Source organism: Eublepharis macularius, chromosome 2, assembly GCF_028583425.1.
Source record: "Eublepharis macularius isolate TG4126 chromosome 2, MPM_Emac_v1.0, whole genome shotgun sequence".
Classification (NCBI taxonomy): domain Eukaryota; kingdom Metazoa; phylum Chordata; class Lepidosauria; order Squamata; family Eublepharidae; genus Eublepharis; species Eublepharis macularius.
In genome coordinates, this window is record NC_072791.1 from 105,360,012 (window position 1) to 105,381,013 (window position 21,002).

The following is a 21,002-nucleotide window of genomic DNA, read 5'->3' on the forward strand; positions in this document are numbered from 1 at the left end:
TTCAGTATTGCCTTAAGTCACAGTCAAATTCACAAAATCAGCATGGAAGTGGTTGTTGAAACACTACTACCTACAGAGTTTGAACAAATACAGCAAAGAGGGCAGGACATTCTACAGACCTCCATCAGCAAACTTTACACAGTGTAGAGTGTCTGTTTGTGTGTGCTGCTGTCCAGTCACAGCTGACTTATAGTGAGCACTTCTGGGGTTTTCAAGGCAAGAAATATTCAGAGGTAGTTTGAACCTCTGCATAGCAACCCTGGCCTTTCTTAGTTGTCCCCCAGTCCAAATACTCACCTGGACCAAACCTGCTTGCCTTCCAAAATCTGACAAGATTGGGCTGTCTGGATCAGGGCACACTGTAGAGACTACCATAGTAATGAGCAAGTTCAAGTCACAGGGGACCATGCTTGAAGGAACAGGGCTACCATCAGTAGCAATAGGTTCAAGTACCTAATTTGACACGTAGGGAGAAGTGACCCTTTAGATCAGAAAGGCCCATGTCATTAATGACTTGTCAAGAACCAAAACTGAGTTAAGTCAACAGACAAATTAGTAATCAATACCATTGCTCCCCTAGTGGGAATGAAGAGACAGACAACGATGTTGGATCTAAGGGCCACTTTATTAAATTAACCTCAACATTAACATTAATCAAAACTGTGGCAAGGTTAAAGTGGTACAGGTCAAGCCACGTGGTCATTCTCAGAACCCCGCCTTGACCTGCCTGGGCCAGCCCCGAAGCCCCGGGTGCTAGCCATTCCTATAGATGGCTAGGATACCTGGACAGCCAGGCAAATTGGTTCCCCCTTCCAAGCTCCCCATCCTCAGCCGTACAGCAGTGAGGCAGGACTTGCACATGGGGTCAACCTAGGCAGCCTGCCCACATGCGCTGGCAGCCGTCACAAGCAGTACCAGCCGCTCCTAGCAGGCCCGTCTTCCTCACACATAGGGAAGCGCCAAGGGTGCTCACCGGCCCGCTGCCTAAAGCCCAACTCTATCCCACCAGAATGCCCTAACAGGCACCATCCTAAGCCAATTCCTGCATACAAGCCATGGTGTAAGGTAGGTGAACCCCCCCCCCCCCCATCCAAAGCCAATTAGGACAAGAGGAAAAATTCCTACCGGGCTCTGAAAACAGCAACCGGTCAAAACCTACACCAAAAACAGGGTTAGGAGGGTGGGCCAAGCTCTTAAAAGCAACTGGTGCTGCATGGGCAGAGCCACCGAAACGGCTCCTGGCTCCGCCCACCGCACCCAGTACCCGGATGCCCGGGAAAAAGCCTGCTCTCCCTCCTGCCAGGAGAGCAATGGCCGACCCCCTCCTCCACAGCCTGGGCTGCACGGAGGTAGGGTCAAATTACTTCAATATATGAATGTTATGGGTTCAATGTCCCATCTCCATCAAAAGACTGGCAGACACATTATATAATATTTGGAGATTCTGGGACTTCCAAGTGAAACATCACATAGAAACAAAATAAAAAGCAAAATACTGCTGCTGTTCAGATCAATTTCTCCTTATTTCTCCTTAGACAAATTTGAAAATTAAATCTGTCAGTCAGTTTGATGAGGGAGATGGGCAAATGTCCTTCTCAACACAACATGTTTCATGGTGCACAGAGCCTATAAAACATCCTGAGAATCTGTCACAGGGCCAAGCTACAAGTGACAAATGACACTTGAACAGCAAGTGGATTGAGTGGAGGGCAAGTGAACAGGGAGAAATACACTTGTTGTTCAAGTGTCATTCGTCACTTGTAGCTTGGCCCTCAGCCTCTCCTTTCTAAAACACATGCAGCTCTACTCCAGTCCCCTATCTTATCTTGAAGCCTTAGAGCAGTGGTTCCCAAACATTTTGGCATGGTGACTCACAAGTAGAAATTTACTTTGTATGGTGTATTGGGAGGGGGGCACTGGATTGAGGCGATGTGGAAAGATGGCAGATATCGGCAAAGACATAGGTGGCAAATGCTCAGTGCAGTAGATCTCCCACAGCAGGCAGAGGGCAGTGAGATACTTCAGGAGGCTGAGCAAGAGGTTGGGCTGATGAGGAGCAGTGCCAAGACTGAGCCTATGGTTGCACATGCCACTTTCTCCTCTCAGTTTCTTATGGGATGAACAGCTCTCACCCACTCTCCAGCCTTTCCCTCTCTTCTTCCTCCTACTGTTGTTAAGTTACAAGCTTCCAGACAGTTTTTTCCCTCTCATTATTGTTGCAAAAGGAGAGGGCAAGATGAGAATATGAGAAGCTAGAAAGGCAGGAGGGGATGTGGCACTCCTTTTCTTCCTCGTGCATGCACTTTACGTGCACATGCTCCTTGCACAGCATAATGACATCCCTTCCAGGAATGGTGCAGGCCCCAGGAGTGCTACTGTGCTTTGCACTGGACCAATTTGAGTAGCAATCCACTGTGAAGAGCAGGAGCACTGCGACTTGCATAATGATGTCACTCCCAGAAGTGACATCGTTGCACTATACTGGGAGCACCACCAGGAGGTCTGTTTCCCCACCTTTTCCCCCCACTGCCCAGGTGAGTAGTGGCGGGGTACAGAGTGGGAATGAAGGATTCCCCGCTCCCATAGGGGAACCTAGCAACCCTAGGCTTGCTGCCACATAGAAGGTGAGCAGTTTACACAGGAGGCAGTGGTGACATTGCCTGTTATCACCTTCAAATTAGAACTTCTGAGGCATTTTCAAAAGGCAGATCTATGTATACTATGTTACAGAAGACTATTCTGGGGGTAGGGTCCAAGAAAGCTTTTAAATTCATCTACTAAAGATAACTTAACATCATTAGAGGCTGGTAGAGAAACACCAACCAAACACTGCCCTCCCAAAGAGTGTCCCCTCTGTCCTGTCTAAATCAAGTTTCAGTTTGTTCATGCACAGCCTCGTAACAACAAATGTAAGATGCTGGCCCAGCACGTTCATGGCTGCTTTAGATAATGAAATATAAAACTGGGTGTCATGTGTGAATTTTTTTTTTTTTGAAAAATTTTTATTGGGTTAGAATCCATTATTTCCACATTTACATTCAATTTTCCCCAATTTTTTCATCTCTAACCCCCTCCCTTTCCCCCCCCTTTTTGTTGACTTCCAACATCTTTCCAACCCTTTGTCCCCTTTCCCTTACTTTTATTAGCTTCCTCTATCTAAAACAAATATATATTCTCCATTATTCTAAGCAGTACATCCTTAACTATTTTTAACATTATATGCCCAAACTGTAAGCCTTTATTTCCATCTTAGATAAACAATTTATCCCAATTTTTCAATTTCAGGTATTTCTATATATCATAAACCATATAGATCATACATTCGTTTATATCAAACAATTTGACTTATTCTCTATATATATTACTCATTCTATCTTTTTATAATAGTTCTATATATCTCTCCTCACGTAGTCAATCAATTTGACCCATCTATATCTTCAGACATTCAGTTTGGTACAAAACTTGTCAGAAAAAAAAGAAAATATTGTTAGTTAATCGCTCCTTATATTTAGTCCTTATAATTAATTATTTTCTCTATGTTCTGTTTGTTAACCTATATATATCTATATATATGTCAATCTATTAATCTGACTGCTTATTAATTCACATTTATCTCTTCTCCCCCCGGTAAAGTCTCCCCCCTCTACTTCAATACTTCAGTAGTTCTCAAACTGCCACAGTTTTCCTCCCACCTCCCATTTCTTCTCCAGGTATTGTTTCAGCTTCTCCCAGTCTGTGTTGAACTGCCCTGAGTCCAGATCTCTCAATTTTCTTGTCATCTTGTCCATTTCAGCCATATACAGCAATTTGTAAGTCCAATCTTCAATAGTTGGCACTTCTTGTACTTTCCATTTTTGCGCATACAAAAGTCTAGCTGCTGCTGTCATATAAAATATCAACGTCCTGTGTTGGGCTGGAATTCCCTCCATTCCCAAGTTCAGTAGCAGGAGTTCTGGGTTCTTATTAATTTGAAATTGTAAAATTTCACTCATTTCTCTTATTATTTCCCCCCAGTACTGCCTGGCTACCTCACACGACCACCACATATGATAGAGGGAGCCCTCATGCTTCTTACATTTCCAGCATTTATTAGAAGTATTCAAATTCCCTAGCGCAATCTTCTTTGGTGTCATGTACCAACGATAGATCATTTTATAAATGTTCTCTTTGATATTAATACATGTCGTTGTCTTCATTGTAGTTTTCCACAAGTATTCCCATGCCTCCATTGTTATTTCTTTATTAAAGTTTATAGCCCATTTCACCATTTGTGTTTTAACTATCTCATCCTCGGTATACCACTTCAACAGTACTTGGTATACCTTGGATATTCTTTTCTTATCTTCTTTAAGAAGGGTCTGCTCTAGTTCCGAATTCTCTATTCGTATACCTCCCTTTACAGAGTCCGAATTATATAAATCTCTGATCTGTCTATACTGGAACCAATCGTAGTTAGGTGATAGTTCCTCTTGTGTCTTTATTCTAAGTTTGGATGCTTCAGTTTTAGTTATTTCTTTATACGTTAAACATTGTTGTTCATTATCAACAGCTCTCGGGTCTATCACCTCATATGGAACCACCCACAAAGGGGTTCCTTCTTGTAGATAAATTCTGTACTTCTTCCAGATTATGTATAGACTTCTCCGAACAAAGTGATGCAGGAACATCGAGTTGACCTTTACTTTGTCATGCCATAAATATGCGTGCCATCCAAATATTTTTTTATATCCCTCTAGGGCTAATAGTTTCTTGTTCTTTAATGTCATCCATTCTTTCAACCAAACTAGGCAGATTGCATCATGATAAAGTCTCAGATTGGGCAGTTGCATTCCGCCTCTTTCCTTTGCATCTTGTAAAACTTTCACTTTCACTCGAGGCTTCTTGCCTGCCCAAACAAAATCTGATATTTTCCTCTGCCATTTTTCAAATTGTTTGGAGTCTCTGATGATTGGTATTGTCTGTAGCAAAAACATTACTCTTGGTAACACATTCATCTTAACTGCTGCAATCCTGCCCAACCATGACAAATTCAATCTATTCCATTTAATCAAGTCTCTCTCTATCTGAGTCCATAGTTTTTCATAATTGTTTTTGAATAGATCTATGTTCTTTGCAGTTAATTCGACTCCCAAATATTTCACTTTACTTGTTACTTCACAATCCGTTGTTTCCATTAACAATTGTTGTTTCTGCTTAGTCATATTTTTGCATAATATCTTTGACTTCTTTTTGTTAATGAAGAAACCTGCCAAGTCTCCAAACTCCTTGATCTTATCTATCACTCTTGGCATGTTCTCCAATGGGTCCTCTACAATTAACATTATGTCATCCGCAAATGCTCTGACCTTGTATGAATAGTCCTTTATTTTTATTCCACGAATTTCATCATCTTGACGTATTTGTATCATCAGAATCTCCAATACTAAAATGAACAACAATGGAGATAACGGGCAACCTTGTCTTGTTCCTTTACTTATCGTCAATTTCTTGGTCAATTCATCATTCACCACAATTGCTGCAGTCTGGTCTCTATAAATTTCCTTAATTGCTCTGATGAATCTTTCTCCCAATTGTAGCTTTTCCATAGTGGCAAACATAAAGTCCCAGTTTAAATTGTCAAACGCTTTTTCAGCGTCAACAAAGAAGAAACCAACCTCTTTGTCACAACGCTTGTCATAATATTCAATAGCATTGATCACTGTCCTTAAGTTGTCTCTTATTTGTCTGTCTGGCAAAAAGCCTGCTTGTTCCTCCTCTATGACTTCCGAGAGCCACCCCTTCAATCTCTCCGCCAATATCTTCGCAAAAATTTTGTAGTCATTGTTGAGTAGCGATATAGGTCTATAATTTTTCACATTAGTCAGGTCTTGGCCCTCTTTTGGGATCAATGATATATTCGCTTCACTCCAAGTTTCTGGAATCCTTTGATCCCTTAAAACCCCATTCATCACCTCTTTTAGGAATGGTGCCAGTTCATTAGCCATTGTCTTATAGAATTTAGCCGTAAGTCCATCTGGCCCTGGCGCCTTTCCTAGATTTGCAGATTGTATTGCCTTACTTATTTCCTCGTCAGTTACTTCACTATTCAACTTATTTCTCCAAGCTTCCGAGATTTCTGGAAGTTTGGTTTTCTCCAAATATGACGCTATTGATTCTTTGTTTACTTCTTTTTTATTATACAGCTTAGCGTAAAATTTATAAAAGGCTCTACTAATGGTAGCCTGCTCCAAATACGTTTTGTTATCTTCGCAAATTTTATTTATTATCTTCTTTTCCCTTTTCTTCTTCAATTGCCATGCCAGGTACTTCCCAGGTTTATTAGCACCCTCAAACGCTTTTTGATTCAGTCTTTTGAGATTCCACTCCAATTCTTTATTGCTCATTGCTGTTAGCTGTTCTTGAAGTATTTTAATTTCCTGGTATACCTTCTTTTTCCCTGGTCTCTTTTTTAGCTGTGTTTCTTTGGCTTTTATTTTCTCCTCAATCTCTTGTCTTTTCTCCTCTTTCTTCTTTCTTGCTCTACCATTTAAGTCCATTAGTATGCCCCTTACAACTGCCTTGTAAGCATCCCAAACTTTATTGGTTGGTACTTCTTTATTCACGTTGTATTGTATAAAAAACTTTGTCTCTCTTCTCAGTATTTCCATATTCTCTCTTTCCTGTAACAAGTCCTCATTTATTCTCCATGCTTTCCTTTTTCTCTTTTTTCCAAATTTCCACATAATTGGGTTGTGATCTGAGCCTACCATAGGCATTATTTCTACCTCCTTAGTCCATAATGCTAAGTCTTTTGAGGCCCAGATCATATCAATTCTTGATAATGTAGAATGCCTTGCAGAATAAAAAGTAAACTGTCTGCTTTTAGGATATTCTCTCCTCCATACATCTTCAAGAGTCTCTTGTTGAATCAACTCAAAAAAAAGCTTTGGTAATAGTCCTCTTTTCTTTTGTGCCGTTGTAGTCTTTTTGTCTAGTTCCAAGTCTATCACTCCATTGAAGTCTCCAGCAAGAATTATCTGGTCGTATGCAAGATCGTCTAAATGCTTCCTTAAATCCTCAAAGAAGCTTTCTTTTGCACCGTTAGGTGCATAAAGTCCGACTACCAACACTCTCTTTAAATTCCAAATACATTCCACTGCTACAAATCTAGCTTCCACATCTCTCATAACAAATTTTGGCTGTAGCTCCTCTTTTATGTACAACACCACTCCTCTTTTTTTCTTGTTGGAGGCCGCTACATATTCTTTGCCCAATTTTCCAGATTTTAAATATTTTACATCCTGCTTTCTGATATGGGTCTCTTGCAAACAAACAATGTCACATTTTTGTTTTAGTAGCCAGTGAAAAGTATTTTTCCTCTTATTCGGTGAGTTTAGTCCATTTACATTCCAAGATAATACTTTACACTCCATACTCATGATCTTGTTGGTAAGTCTTTTTCATTGTCCTTAATAAATCGCTCCATCTCTCGCTCAGATCTGATGCGTTTTTTGGCCCCTCCAAACTCAAAGGACACTCCTTCCGGTAACTCCCATCTGTACCTGATTTTCATGTCCTTCAAAATCTGAATTAGCACTTTATATTTTTTCCGGTCCAGTAACACTGATCTGGGCAGTTCCTTCATTATAATAATCGTCTTGCCATCAATCTCCAATGGATCTTGAAACTGTTTTGTCACAATCCTCTCTTTCATATTTCGTGTTGTAAACTGCACAATCACATCTCTTGGTAGTTTCCTCTGGGTTGCTATTCTCGAATTCACACGGTATGCCACATCTAGGATAGCCACAACTTCCTCCTCCTCCTTCCCCAGGTACTCAGCCAACACCTCAGTCATCTGTTCTTGCGCTGACTTTCCTTCCACTTCTGGCAAGCCACGAAAACGTAGCTGCTTCTCCTTATGTTTAGTTTCTGCAACTGACATTCTCCCCTTCACCAATCTCATCTCTGTTTGTTGCGTGTCTGCTAAATTCTCCATCGCGTCTTCTACTGTTTTAACTCTCTGCTGCGTTCCTTGTAATTCACTTCGTATTGTTTCCATACCTTTTTTCACTTCTGACAGCTCCGATTTTACTGTCTGTGTAACCTCTTTAACCTCTTTTATCAGCTCCAATTTCGTGTCCTTAAGTTCTTTAATCATATCTAAAAGTTTTTTGTCCAGGTTTTTATCCAGGTTTTCTATTGCCGATTGCCACTCTTTTTTTGACATCGTGGGGCTTGCTTTAGCTCGCTCCCACGAATCCACTCTCTTCCTTAACTCCGTGGCGTAAAATTTAACGTTTTTCTATTTTAAATGTCCCGGTCTTCTTATAGAAATTAAGTTTTAAAGAGTCCAAAATGTCGGGCGTCTTTTCTCTATGGTTTCTCTATGATTTTGTAATCCAAGATGGCCTACTTCCTCTTCCGCTGAAGCCGCGACCCTTCCCCTTTCAAAAATGGCGATTCCCTACTTCCTGCCCTCCAGCAAGGGCCGCTTCTCTCCAGCCACTCTATTGTTATTACGCACTTCCTGTCTCCCGTCTTCCCACAGCAGATCTCGCGATGGTGTCTTTTTCTCACAGCTCCAAAGCCACAGGTATTCAAAACAATAGTCCCATTTCTTTAATAACTTCTTTAAACTTAGTCTCTTTTTAAATTCGATTCCTGCCGAGTCTTCCCCTCCTTTTCACTAGTCTGTTGCAGTTTAAAAATCTACTTTTTTTCCTCTCTGTTTTTATCAATCTGTCCCGTCTCAGAAGATAATGATCTTTACCTTCTCTTCACTTTTCTCGGGTTGTAATCGCTGTTTCGATTTTAAGTTCTCCTCTCAGCTTCTTCCCCCAATCGATGCTTGGGTATGTAGGTCTTATGCCAGCCGAATTGGCCCCAAAACTGCCGCAGAGATTATAGCCGACCCGTCGCAAGGTGGGACCTCAAGGATCGGGGGGAGACTCGTTGTGTAGAGCCCCCCCTCGTCCGAGATCTAGCTCACCCTAGGGTCTTGAGCGTTCTTTGCCTGCTCCCCGCCTGAGGGCAGTCGGCCGCGGGCTATTTTCACCCCGCCGGCCGGTTAAAACGGCAGTCCGGTCAGCTCCACAAGTGGAGCTGCGTTAGACCTCCATGGATCCCAAACAGGAAGTCACCGGTGTCATGTGTGAATTGCATACACATAAAGAAAGTCTCATATATATATGAGAGAGAGAGAGAGAGAGAGAGAGAGAGAGAGAGAGAGAGAGAGAGAGAGAGGCATAAAGTACTAGTATTAAAACAGCAGCCCAGTTGACACAGAACATAAAAAACAAAAGGATGTATAACATCAACTGAGAACTTCCTATGTCACGTAATGCTGGAGTTTATATAGCTTGTGTATGTGAAAAAAAATGTTGTTGCAGAATTTTCCATTTTATAATGTTCCTCTGATCATAGGTGATTCTTTTACAAACTATGAAATATAGGTTAGTATGAGTCAGCAATTTCAGTATGAGTGATCTCTTTTTTGAAATTAATGTTAACAGACAAACTATTCGTAAGAATTTGCTTCCACTTATCAGAACTGATTGGTGCTAGCTAAATAAAGTTATCGAGAATGTTCACTGTACATCAGAATGATGGAAATGAAACATTTCTGATTGTAGCAGTTACAGGAATTGGTAAGCAGATTTAACTAGCCATTACTAATTCTGGCTAATTTATGCTAACTAATTCAACAGGACCATGTATACATGATTTTCATTAAATACCATGACAAAATCTTCAGCCAAAGTATGTTTTGAGTCAATAACTTTGCTGATACATATTCTTCTCCCTGCAAGAATGACTCTTGGGTGACCTGAGAGGTTTTCTTGAAAAACATTATCTAAGGAAGGCGAGGAAAAAATATTAAATGGATCACCTCATCTTCACACTTCCTGTGGTGGTCTCTATCTGCCTGTTTAGCCCAAATGTTCAATTATGTTGTGCTAACATTTGTCTCTTGCTGGTAAAATTGAAATTAAATTCCATTATCTGTGCTGTGGGTAGTGTATATTTAGATTCCTTTATTTGTCAAGGTAATGTGTAAAGAGGTATTGTAAAGACCCAAGCCATAATAAACATTTGCTTTCTTGACTTCCTTGTGCAGCAAAGAGATCTGTGAGGCAAATGAAACTATCATGTGCCCTATGTGTGAAAAGAATTGCACCCTGCAAAAACTGAATGAAAGCTGCATCTACGCAAAGGTAAACTTTTAAGTGTGATAGAATATCTTTACTTCCCAAAATTCAATTGCAAATTTCATAAAAAACCTCCTGTTATTATTTCCTTCAATAGTCTTTCCTAATGCCTGATGGTGCTTGATCTTTTCAGTAAGAAGCAAGCAAAAAAATTCTTTCAGCTTTAATACTTAATTATTGTAACTTATGTAAAAATTATCTTTATCATTTTTATTATTTAAAACATTTATATCCTGCCTTTCAGTATGTCATACCCTTAAGTGATATTAAAACAAGCAACCACAAGAAGACATTAATTTTTAAAAAATTACAATAAAAATAAAAACAGTATGTAAACTGTTCTGCAGCTGCCAAAGAAGATACCAAATAAGCTTCTCAGAAGAAGATATTCCACAATTTAGGTCATCAGCATCTGAACTGCTGATCACGAGGGGCCACCTGCATGGGTGCTTCCTCTGTGTGTTTGCTCTTTGTAGATGACTCAGTGATTTCATGGGGGTGGGGCAGCAAGCTCATGCCTACTCTCCCTCCCTGTGCAGTGAGTCAACAAGTGGATAGGTCATCTGCCCAGGGCAAGAGTTAAGCTAGTACGGGTAATGTTAACTGTATGCATTCCAAAAGGAAGAACATTCCAGAGCATACCACACTGTGAATATTACAGTAAGGATGTTTTTGTTTTTTTTGTACCGACAGCTGTTGGTTAAGTAATTTCTTATAAATATATCTCCTTTAATTGAAAAAAAAAACTTTAAAAAAATTAGACTTTGATCAAACTTCTACTGATTAGGATGGTGTAAGGATTAAAGCTACTATAAAGTTGTGCTTGGGGTTGCCAGATCCCCTTGGCAGACTTTGGGAGGGCAGGAGGGTGGGGGAGGCATGGGTACTTACAATGATCAGTCCTCTTGAACAAAGCACACACGCTGTGGCATGACATCTAGAAGTGATGTAATTGTGCAAGTTGCAGGAATGTTTTAGGCTGATTCTTAAAGAATGGGCTCTTGCACGATGCCTTCACCTTGTAACCAGAAGCAATGTCATTGGACAGGGCATGGGAGCACACATGTGGCCATTTTCCCCCACTTCCGGCCAATGGTGGGCAATCTCCAGGCAGTCTACCTCCTTTCACCGATCACAAGCAGAGCAGCAAATTGCAAGGAGTCAGCCTGCCACCAGTGGGCACCTGGCAAGCCTAATTGTGCTACTTGCATGAAAGAATCATACAGCAAACCATCAAGCCCTTTCAGGATCCCATTTTTCCAGATATCCATCACTCTACAGTCATTACAATCTACATCTGCAAATTGTGTTCACAGTCACATTGATTAGACTTACCAAGTTTCACATAAAACAGTAGTTAAACCTTTGTAAAAAAACTGCCTATGTAAATAAACATGTTGGATGGTAAGTGTACAGTAAATAAACTGTAATTCTACTTTTACCTAGAGTAGTTTTGTTAACTTTGGCTTGCACAAAGAGGTTGATTCACATGACATTTTGACACATGGCATTTTCAAGAAATACAAGACAGCGCCTCTTCTCAACTGAAAATGGGAAAAGGTCAATAGAGAGTCTTCTAATGTGGTACATCATTAATTGCCATCCTTCTTTTCCTCTTAACTGCAACAAGGAAAATATTCCTTAATTATCTGTTTCTGCCCCACAACCAGGTGTGCAAGGTAGTGTTGCCAGGTCTCCTTACCCTCCCAGCAGGAGGCAGGACCCAGCAATCACATTTTCATCATTTTTTTTATCTCCTCATGAGTGCGCACTCCTGGGGAAGCGTGATGACACTTCTGGGAAGTGACATTATTGTGCAGGCCTGAGAGCACATGTGCATTACACAGCTGGCTGATTTGGGCCTCAAACAGGCCCAATTTGGCCCATTTGGGGCCCAAATTGGCCTGCTGTGAAGCGTGGGAGCACTCTTGAGGTAGCGCAATGTGATGACATCACTTCTGGGACTGATGTCATTATGCCACCCTGGAAGTGCGCCCAGGAGACCTATTTTCCTGCCCCCACCCCGCTAGCCAAGTGAATGGGGGGAGGGGGGGAGATCCCTAGTGCAAGGACTTCATATTGGTTGTGGCCTAGCCTATACAAATGGCAGAATGAGTTGGTAGAACCCTGAGGTGGTAGAGTGAACCGACCCACTTCAGATGGTTGTGGAGAGGGTAATTTTTATTTCTCCTTGCAGGGAGCTTTTAACTCAAAGAGGCAAAATTGTACCCCACATAAAACTTCAGTTTGATATAAGTCATTCTGCCAGCTTATTCTGTTCCATAAGCAGATAAGGCCTATGAAGGAAGACCTTGCAGAAGTGTTTATCTGTAATATATAAGAGTGGGGTACCAAATGGAGCATGTATATTCTATTAGTTTTTAAGGTACCTTACCTCATAGGAGGACAAAGGAAGCTCTCTAAAGCTGGATTTCTTTGTAGATTTTTATGCATATCAATTTTCATGCTTTTCCTGTTTTACTATTCTTTAATTAAGAATTCAGTAAATGAATATAAAAGGGAATTTACTTCAAAAGGAAAATTTGCTTCAGTTAATAATCACCAATATTTTGTTTGCAATTATTTTCCTCTGAAGGTCACACACTTGTTTGATAATGGAGGGACTGTCTTTTTTGCCATTTTTATGGCTATATGGGGTAAGTATTTTTTTCTACTCTTTCTTAACAGCTATTGCAGTTAAAAGTTTTACACTCAGAAATTCTGAAAAGTTGAATGGTTTGAAATGAAAACAAAGATTTTGAAACTGTACATTTGTATTATTTTAATGTGAGTTTTCCATTACTGATAAGAAATAAGGGAATACTTAATGCTAATTTACAAATATTACAATTTAAAACAGTTCTAATAATGTGCTTATCAGACAAATTAATTACTTCAGGGAACATAACTAAATGTGAATATGGAAAGGGAAAGCAAGATCTTTGAAAGTGTATAGCTTATTGTGTATTTAAAATTCTTAGAAGTATTAATGTGTTTGTCAGTATGGCAAGTGCAATTGCTCCAGTGCTTAAAGACTGATTGATGAGGGGCATCACTAAAATTTCAAAAGAATCTTCAGTGGACAGTGACAGTTTTTAGATGCTGTTGCATTTATTACAGGGGGGAAAGCCACTTTAATGCAAAATAACATAGATTTCTCAAATTCAGTGTGATCAAATTTTATTGAAAATGCAAAATAAAGAGTTCTCTACAGTGTCTAAATTCCAAAACACACAAATTACTTTAGGTCCTAATCAGAAGACTGAGGGAAGGTTTCTCTCTTTCTCTGCCCTGTCCTTGATGTAGTTTACCAACCACTTTTACTTGTAACTTGGCCCACCTTTTCTCAGTTCCTGTCTCCCTCTTTCATCCCACCTTCCCTTCCATGAGGGCCCAAGTTAGTCTCCCTCTCACATGTTGTGTCTCATAGCTATGTATTTTTTCTATTCCATGTATAGAGAAAATGGATTGGCCACTATCCAAGCCACTACTACTAACCTCTGATAGAGGAAAACATGATGACAATCAACCCTAAGAGTCTTTTCCTCCTTGTTTATCTTTCTTCTGCAAAGTCACAGAGAGTCATTGCTTCCTAGACTTGCCAGTTTCATTTTCAAATTCTGTGATATCTAAATTTTTCTGGTACCACAGAGGCTTACTGTATTATAAGAGTCCTATCATTTACTCTGAGTTTCTGCTTCATTCAATAGTTTGCAATGGCAAAGAGTTTACAGGTTACAAAGTTATTTTATTAACATAATATACAAATGTTCATATGAATGTATCGTATTTGCAAGTCATGGGTTTGTGAAGGGAAAATGTGTTTCAAAAACATTAATGTGTCAAATAAAATAAGCAAATATGACACTGCTGTAAGGCAAAGCTGCATTTGGTATTGTTCAACATGAAGGAAACCAGGGGGGATCGGAAGACAGATACAGAATGAATTTATCATGGTCATGTAAACACGCAATTATCTTTTCATCTAGTCTCCAACCATAGTAGACTAACTCATACTATTATTGATTTGTACAAAGCCCTAGATGTATTGGTCATTTGCCTAATAGGAGTTGAGCATGCCGCTTTTAATGCATATGTATGATTTTTAGAAGATTGTCCAACCCCATTAGTCTGCATGTGCCTACGTCCTCAGCCCATGTTAGGATTGCCACATACTTGGTGGTAGTGGACAATCTCCCACTTCTGGATGCAGCCCTCCTGTTGCTTTCCTCCATGCAGAAAATGCAAAGAGCCCTTAGGAAAATGCAATCAACAATTATCCCAAATTCATATATTTAAGGTGCTAAAAGTGCTCAGTGTGAGTAAGTCCATCATATGAATTGTTCCATCATACAATTTGTCATATAACAAATATCAGCAATGGTATGGAATCACAAATTTCCTTTAGACATCAACGGTGGTATACAAGTCACAAAATTTCTACAAGCAGTACATTGTAAACAGTACATAAGGTGCTTGGAAGCCCTAATAGTCCCATATAAAGCCAGAATTTTCCACAAGAATGTAGCTTCCAGGTCATAGAAGTCTTCTCTTGAGTAATGTACGCTGCCTACAGGGTTCGCCGGCATGCAAAAAGTCCAGTCCCGTTTCACCCCAAAGGCTTCTTCATAGGCAAGATATAGACCAAGTAACAGTCAATCTCATTCCACCATTGCAATTCCTTCCAGTCAATCTAGTGTCGACTTCTATTGACTGGAAGGAATTGCAATGGTGGAATGAGATTGATTGTTCCTTGAGCTCAGTAGGTGGTCTTGGTTGAGCCACTCCTCTCAGCCCCCTCTCAGTTATAATTGGGGGGATAATAATAACACTGACTTTGTTCACCACTCTGAGTGGGGCACTAATAGAAGAGCAGTATATAAGTGCACTTGTTATTAATGGGAATGTGGGCTTTTGTAATGCAATTGTCAGGAATGCATACATCCCTGCCATTAATGTAGATGTGTTTTACTGGCTATACTGAGTTACTGCTGCTTTGGTTTGCAACTTCTACTGAGTTATTGTTGGGAATTTACAAGTGTCATTCTCTTCTCTCATGAAAGGGTTAATCTGTTTGTGTTTAGCTAGGCATAATTAGTTAGGTTGAGGCCAGTTAGATGTCGAGTAACTCTTCCCACCAGGGCAAAGGGGAGTTGCATGCCTAATGAACAAATCTAGGATTGATTATTGGCTGACCAGGTTTATTGGGGGCAATTAACATTCTTTCCTTTGTCCAGGATGCCATTGCTCACTAGCCAGTTGGACCGTTATCTCCAGCATGTAAGGATGTAGGAACTAAGTTAGCTCTTCTTTATTTTATCACCAATGTAATCTTATTATTTTATCCTTTATGTAGTAAACATTATTTTAGAAGCTGAACACGCATGTCTCTGTGATTCTTTATCTGCTGTGCAATACTCTACTCTGCAAATCATAATCATAACCCAACAAAAGGTTATGGGTGCCAGCCTTTGTAAGACTGTGTATTTTCAGCTTGAAAGGGCAAGCAGAATTTTTTTCCCTTACGCTCCTTTTTGGACTTGCAAACTGCAGAAGGCTCTCTGTGCTAGCGCTCTGAGCGGGACAGCCAGAGAGTAAATACCTTCGTTTGCATCAGCCAAGAGGCAGACAGGATTGATCTCCACTTCAAAGGAACCAGCTGCCCTGCTGTTCACACAGAACAATGAATACTGACCAAGCCGCCGGGACCAGTGCAGCCTCGAGAGGAAATGCAGCTGTGACAGAAGAAGCAAGAGAACTGCAGCTTAATGAGATCAAATCTATTCCCTTCTCCATTCCCAAACTGGAGGACGATAATTATCTCATATGGCAAGCAAGTGTAATGTGTGCCCTAGATGTGCATGATCTCAAACATGTGATCTCTCAAGAGCTGCCTGAAAATGATGTAGAGAGGCGCACATTCATGAAAAACGACTCAAGAGTTAAGCTTATTATGCTCCTGAGTAAACAAAAAGGATGCCCCTCTAGCTATTAATGCCGGTACAGCAAAAGGCCTGTGAGAAGCTCTAGAGGAGAGGCACGGGCAGAGAACAAACAGCCAGATGCAATTTCTAAGAAGATGGCTGTATAACTCTAAATTACCTGAGGGGGGAAATATCTGAACCGTGTTATGTCTTTAGTCAATAAGCTGAGAGCCACAGGGGCCATAATTCAACACCATGAGATTACTGCTACCATTTTCAATAGTTTCCCAGAATCTTATTCCAGCCACATCTCTGTCTTAGAAACAAAAGGTGATGTGGAGCTATTGTCTATTTTGAATTCATTGAGGGATGAGGCTCAGAGGAGATCCATCTGCGAATCCACACAAGGAATGAGAGCCCTTAAAGTATCCGATAGAAAGGCTGTAGTGTGTGACTTTTGCCACAAGAGGGGGCACTATGCCAAATATTGTAGAGCTCGCCAAAGACAAAGGGAGCCCACTGAGGACACTACCCCTAGAGGCTAAAGAGAAACTAATGAATCTGATGGGAAGAGAAGATTCCCACGTGGAACTAAACAAAATCCTCATAAAAAGTTTTCTTGCCTGATTTCAGATGATAATTTTAACACGAAAAGCTTTTGGCTAATTGACAGTGGGAGTTGCTCGCACATCTCTTCGGAAAGGGATTATTTTGAAAGCTTGGATGAAGGATATAAGCACAGTATGACTTTAGCAGATGGGTCAGCATTAAAGATTGAAGAGACTGGAGCAGTCACAATAAGAGTCTTGGATGTTAATGGAGAAATAGTGGAAATAGCTCTGGAAAATTGTATGTATGCTCCAAAGGCAGACCAGAACATTCTGTCTCTTGGAAAGATGTTAAAGAGTGGAATTGGATTTTCAATTGAAGGAGATGTCTTCTGCATTTATAATCCTAAAGTAGATGTTGAGATAAAGGCACAAAAATTAGGGGACTGTTTTACCTGAAGGAATTAACTTTTCCAGTGCGCCAAGCAAAGCTAAATGACTGTCCACACACAAATTGTCTAACTGCCTGGCATTATAAACTAGGACATAGAAGCTTTGATTCTATTCAGAAATTGTTGAGAGATTCTGGAACTGATGTTGTTGATTGCGGTCTTTTAAGAAATGGATGCTCAGTTTGTGCCAAGGCAAAAGTTACTGCTCCAAGATACAGCAGCAAACAGAGCAAGCCAGTTGAAAAACCAATGCAGAAAGTGTATTCAGATGTGATTGGACCAATTAAGACCTCTCTTGGAGGACATAACTATGTTGTGAGTTTTCTGGATGCTGCAACAAGATATGCATTTGTTTATGTACTGAAATCTAAGAGCCAAGTGCTGGAAAAATTCAAAAACTATGTTGCCACCCTGAGAAATAAATTTAACAAAGCCCCAGAAGTGTTGTTCACTGACAATGGAACTGAATATTGTGGTAGTGAGTTCCAAAGGTTCCTAGAGGAGGAAGGAATAATGCATGAGACAAGTGCTGTCTACTCTCCTCAACAGAACGGGGTGGCCGAGCATTTCAATCGAAGTCTATTGGAGACAAGCCTTTGCATATTGTTTCAGGCCGGACTGCCCAACACCTGCTGGGCAGAAGCTGTAACTACAGCAACCTATCTTTACAATAGAGTTCCAACAAAAGCTACAGGAAAAACTCCATTTGAAATGTGGTTTGGAAGAAAGGCAGGACTCAAACATCTCAGAGTGTTTTGCACACATTCCTGCACAAAAGAGAGGGAAGCTTGATCCCAAGGCAGAACTGGGAATTCTTATTGGGTATGCACCCAGTGGAAAGGGATTTAAAATCATGGATCCTGACACATTCTAAGTTAAAATAACCAGTGTGATTTCCTTTGATGAAAGTGGCATTTTTCAAGTTCCTAAGAAGGACTCCACAGTACAAGCCAGCCTGGAAGTTGAAGAGGTCTCTTTTACTGATTTGGTTACAAGGCCACCTGTTCGAGATGCCAACCCACAGGAGCAGCGCCAAGAAGAGGCTCCACTATCAGAAGGGGAGGCAGGAACCCTGGAATCAGAAGGGGAAGCAGGTGAGGCCAGGCCAGAGGAGACTGAGACCACTGTAAGAAGTTCACAAAGAATCAACAAAGGAGTACCACCACAAAGATTTGATTTCTGTGCAAGTGTGCAACCTGTGTGTGAACCCTCTACCTGGAAGGAGATGACAGAAATGCCTATCCATGATAGAAACAAATGGATGGAAGCAGCACATGAAGAATTTAAATCCTTACAAAGCAATCACACATGGACACTCACTGAGTTGCCACCTAAAAGGAAGGCCATCGGATGCAAATGGGTGTTCAAGGTGAAATACAACACTGATGGAAGCATTGATAAATACAAAGCGCGCGGTGGACATGTGAAGTAGCTAGGTGGACATGTGAAGTAGCTAAGGTGGACATGTGAAGTAGCTAAACAGTACTGGGGTGAAATAATTGATGCAATTAACGAGATTTTACAAATACAAATAAATAAGAACCCAGAACTGTTGTTACTGAACTTGGGAATGGAGGCAGTTCCAGTGCAGTATAGAACATTGTTATTTTACATGACTGCAGTGGCAAGACTTTTGTACGCGCAGAAATGGAAGACACAAGAAATACCAACTGTAGAAGACTGGATTTATAAATTGCTGTACATGGCGGAAATGGACAAATTGACAAGGAAACTTAAAGATCTTGACCTAGGACAATATATTGTTGACTGGGGGAAACTGAAACAATTTTTGGGAAAAAAAATGGGATGTAAAGGGAGAACTGTGGCAGTTTGAAAATTTTTAAAAGAATAATGTTGTAATGGGAAGAGAGAAGGGATCTTACCACTTACGGGGAATGTAACTATAATCTAAGCAAACATAACATTTAAGGGAATTTTACATTGAACATATGGGACAATGAAAATGGTTAAACAGATATATTAATGAGATATACTGTGCGTAGTATATAGTATAAAACAATAAGGTAGCGGATCGGACATTATATTATATTATATTATATTATATTATATTATATTATATTATATTATATTATATTATATTATATTATATTATATTATATTATATTATATTATATTATGTGGTTGGGTTATATTGTGTTGTGTGCTGTGCTACATTGGTGGCATAGCATACAATCTATGTCTTGTGATATATACTATTTTAATAGTATAATTGATGGAATATATGTTTAAAAGAAGAGAAATAGAAAATGTCTAAAGTAAGAGACACTGAGATCCCGGTTATATACTATACTATACTGTTGTGTTATACTGATATGATATACTATATTGATAGTATGCTTGATAGAGTTTATGTAAAAGAATAAGAATGTGCTTAGAGTAAGAGATATTATGATCTAGAGGAGGTAGGAAAATATAAATGAATTAGATTTAAGCAATAAGAAGGGTTAAGGGTTGGAAAGCTGTTGGAAGTCAATAGGGAGGGGGGAGGGAAAGGGTGGGGGGATAGAGCAAGGGAAATAATGGGATCATATGCGTTAAATTTGAAAAAAAATTCTTTTGTTTTTTCACTCACCAATAAAAATTTTATTAAAAAAAAAAGATAAATACAAAGCACGCCTAGTGGCCAAAGGATTTACAAAACAACCAGGGACTGATTTCACTGAAACCTTTGGACCTGTTGTGAAGTACACATCAATCAGGACCCTACTAAGCATAGCAGCATCAAGAGGGATGTATGCTGAACATCTGGACATCAAAACAGCATTTCTCAATGGAGACTTAACCGAGAAAATCTATATGACTCAGCCAGATGGATTCAAAAGGAAAGGAGAAAAGAACCTTGTATTCAAACTCAACAAAAGTATCTATGGTTTGCACCAAGCAGTGAGATCATGGAATGAGAAGCTATCTGAACTACTGAAGCAACAAGGATTTCAACAAGGAAAGGCAGAACCTTGCCTATTTTCAAGACTAAAGAATGGACAATTTGAGTATGTTCTTGTGTTTGTAGATAATTTGATCCTATGCTGTAAGAACAGAGAACATGCAAATGAAATTGCTGAGAAGCTAAACAAAAGTGTGAGAGTAAAACAGCTCAGAGAATTAAAACGTTATCTTGGGATCCAAATTGAGAGAACAGAAAGTGTGAGTTTCCTCCTAAACCAGAAACACAAAACCAAAGATATTGCAGAATTTCTAGAGCTGGAAAATGCAAAAGGGGTGAGCATACCACTTGAACCATGTTACCTCAAGCTCACAGATGGAATTCTACTTGAAAGTAACAAGCAATACAGAGAAGCAATTGGCAAACTTCTCTACCTGAGTACAGTGTCAAAACCTGACATATCTGCGGCAGTTGGAATCCTATGCAGAAAGACAAATTCGCCCAACCACCACGATATGAATGCTGTCAAAAGACTTACCAGATATCTCATAGGAAAAGCTGACCTGAAACGAATGATTTCAGCCTGTGACAACCCAAGGCTAATTGGATACATGGACGCCGACTGGGGAGAAAACCAAGCTGACTACAAATCAACCAGCAGATATCTATTCTTCTATGGAAAAAGCCTGATCAGCTGGACAAGCCAGAAACAAACTTTAGTTGCCAAGTCTACCACAGAGGCAGAATACACATCAGCTGCACGGCCCTGTGATGAACTTGAGTGGATCATCAACCTGCTGAAAGACTTTGGCATAGATGAACCTGAACCTATAACTCTATTTGAAGACAACCAAGCTTGCATTGCCTTATCCAAGGGTGAGAGCATCAAGGCCAGAAGCAAGCACATCGCTGTCAGAAATCATTCCGTTTGAGAGAAGCAGTAACAAGGAGTAATTGATCTCAAGTACTGCCCTTCAGAAGAA

The 21,002-nt window shown here is 40.1% G+C and overlaps 1 protein-coding gene across 1 annotated transcript in view; it reads left to right on the forward strand.

The window, feature by feature from the left end:
* Nucleotides 1-21,002, forward strand: part of ANO3 (anoctamin 3) — a 511,447-nt gene that overhangs the window by 421,188 nt on the left and 69,257 nt on the right. Inside the window, exons 13-14 of the mRNA XM_054972310.1 lie at nt 10,100-10,196; nt 12,787-12,847. Of these exons, the coding sequence (XP_054828285.1) occupies nt 10,100-10,196; nt 12,787-12,847 (158 nt within the window). The remainder of the gene's footprint in view (nt 1-10,099; nt 10,197-12,786; nt 12,848-21,002) is intronic.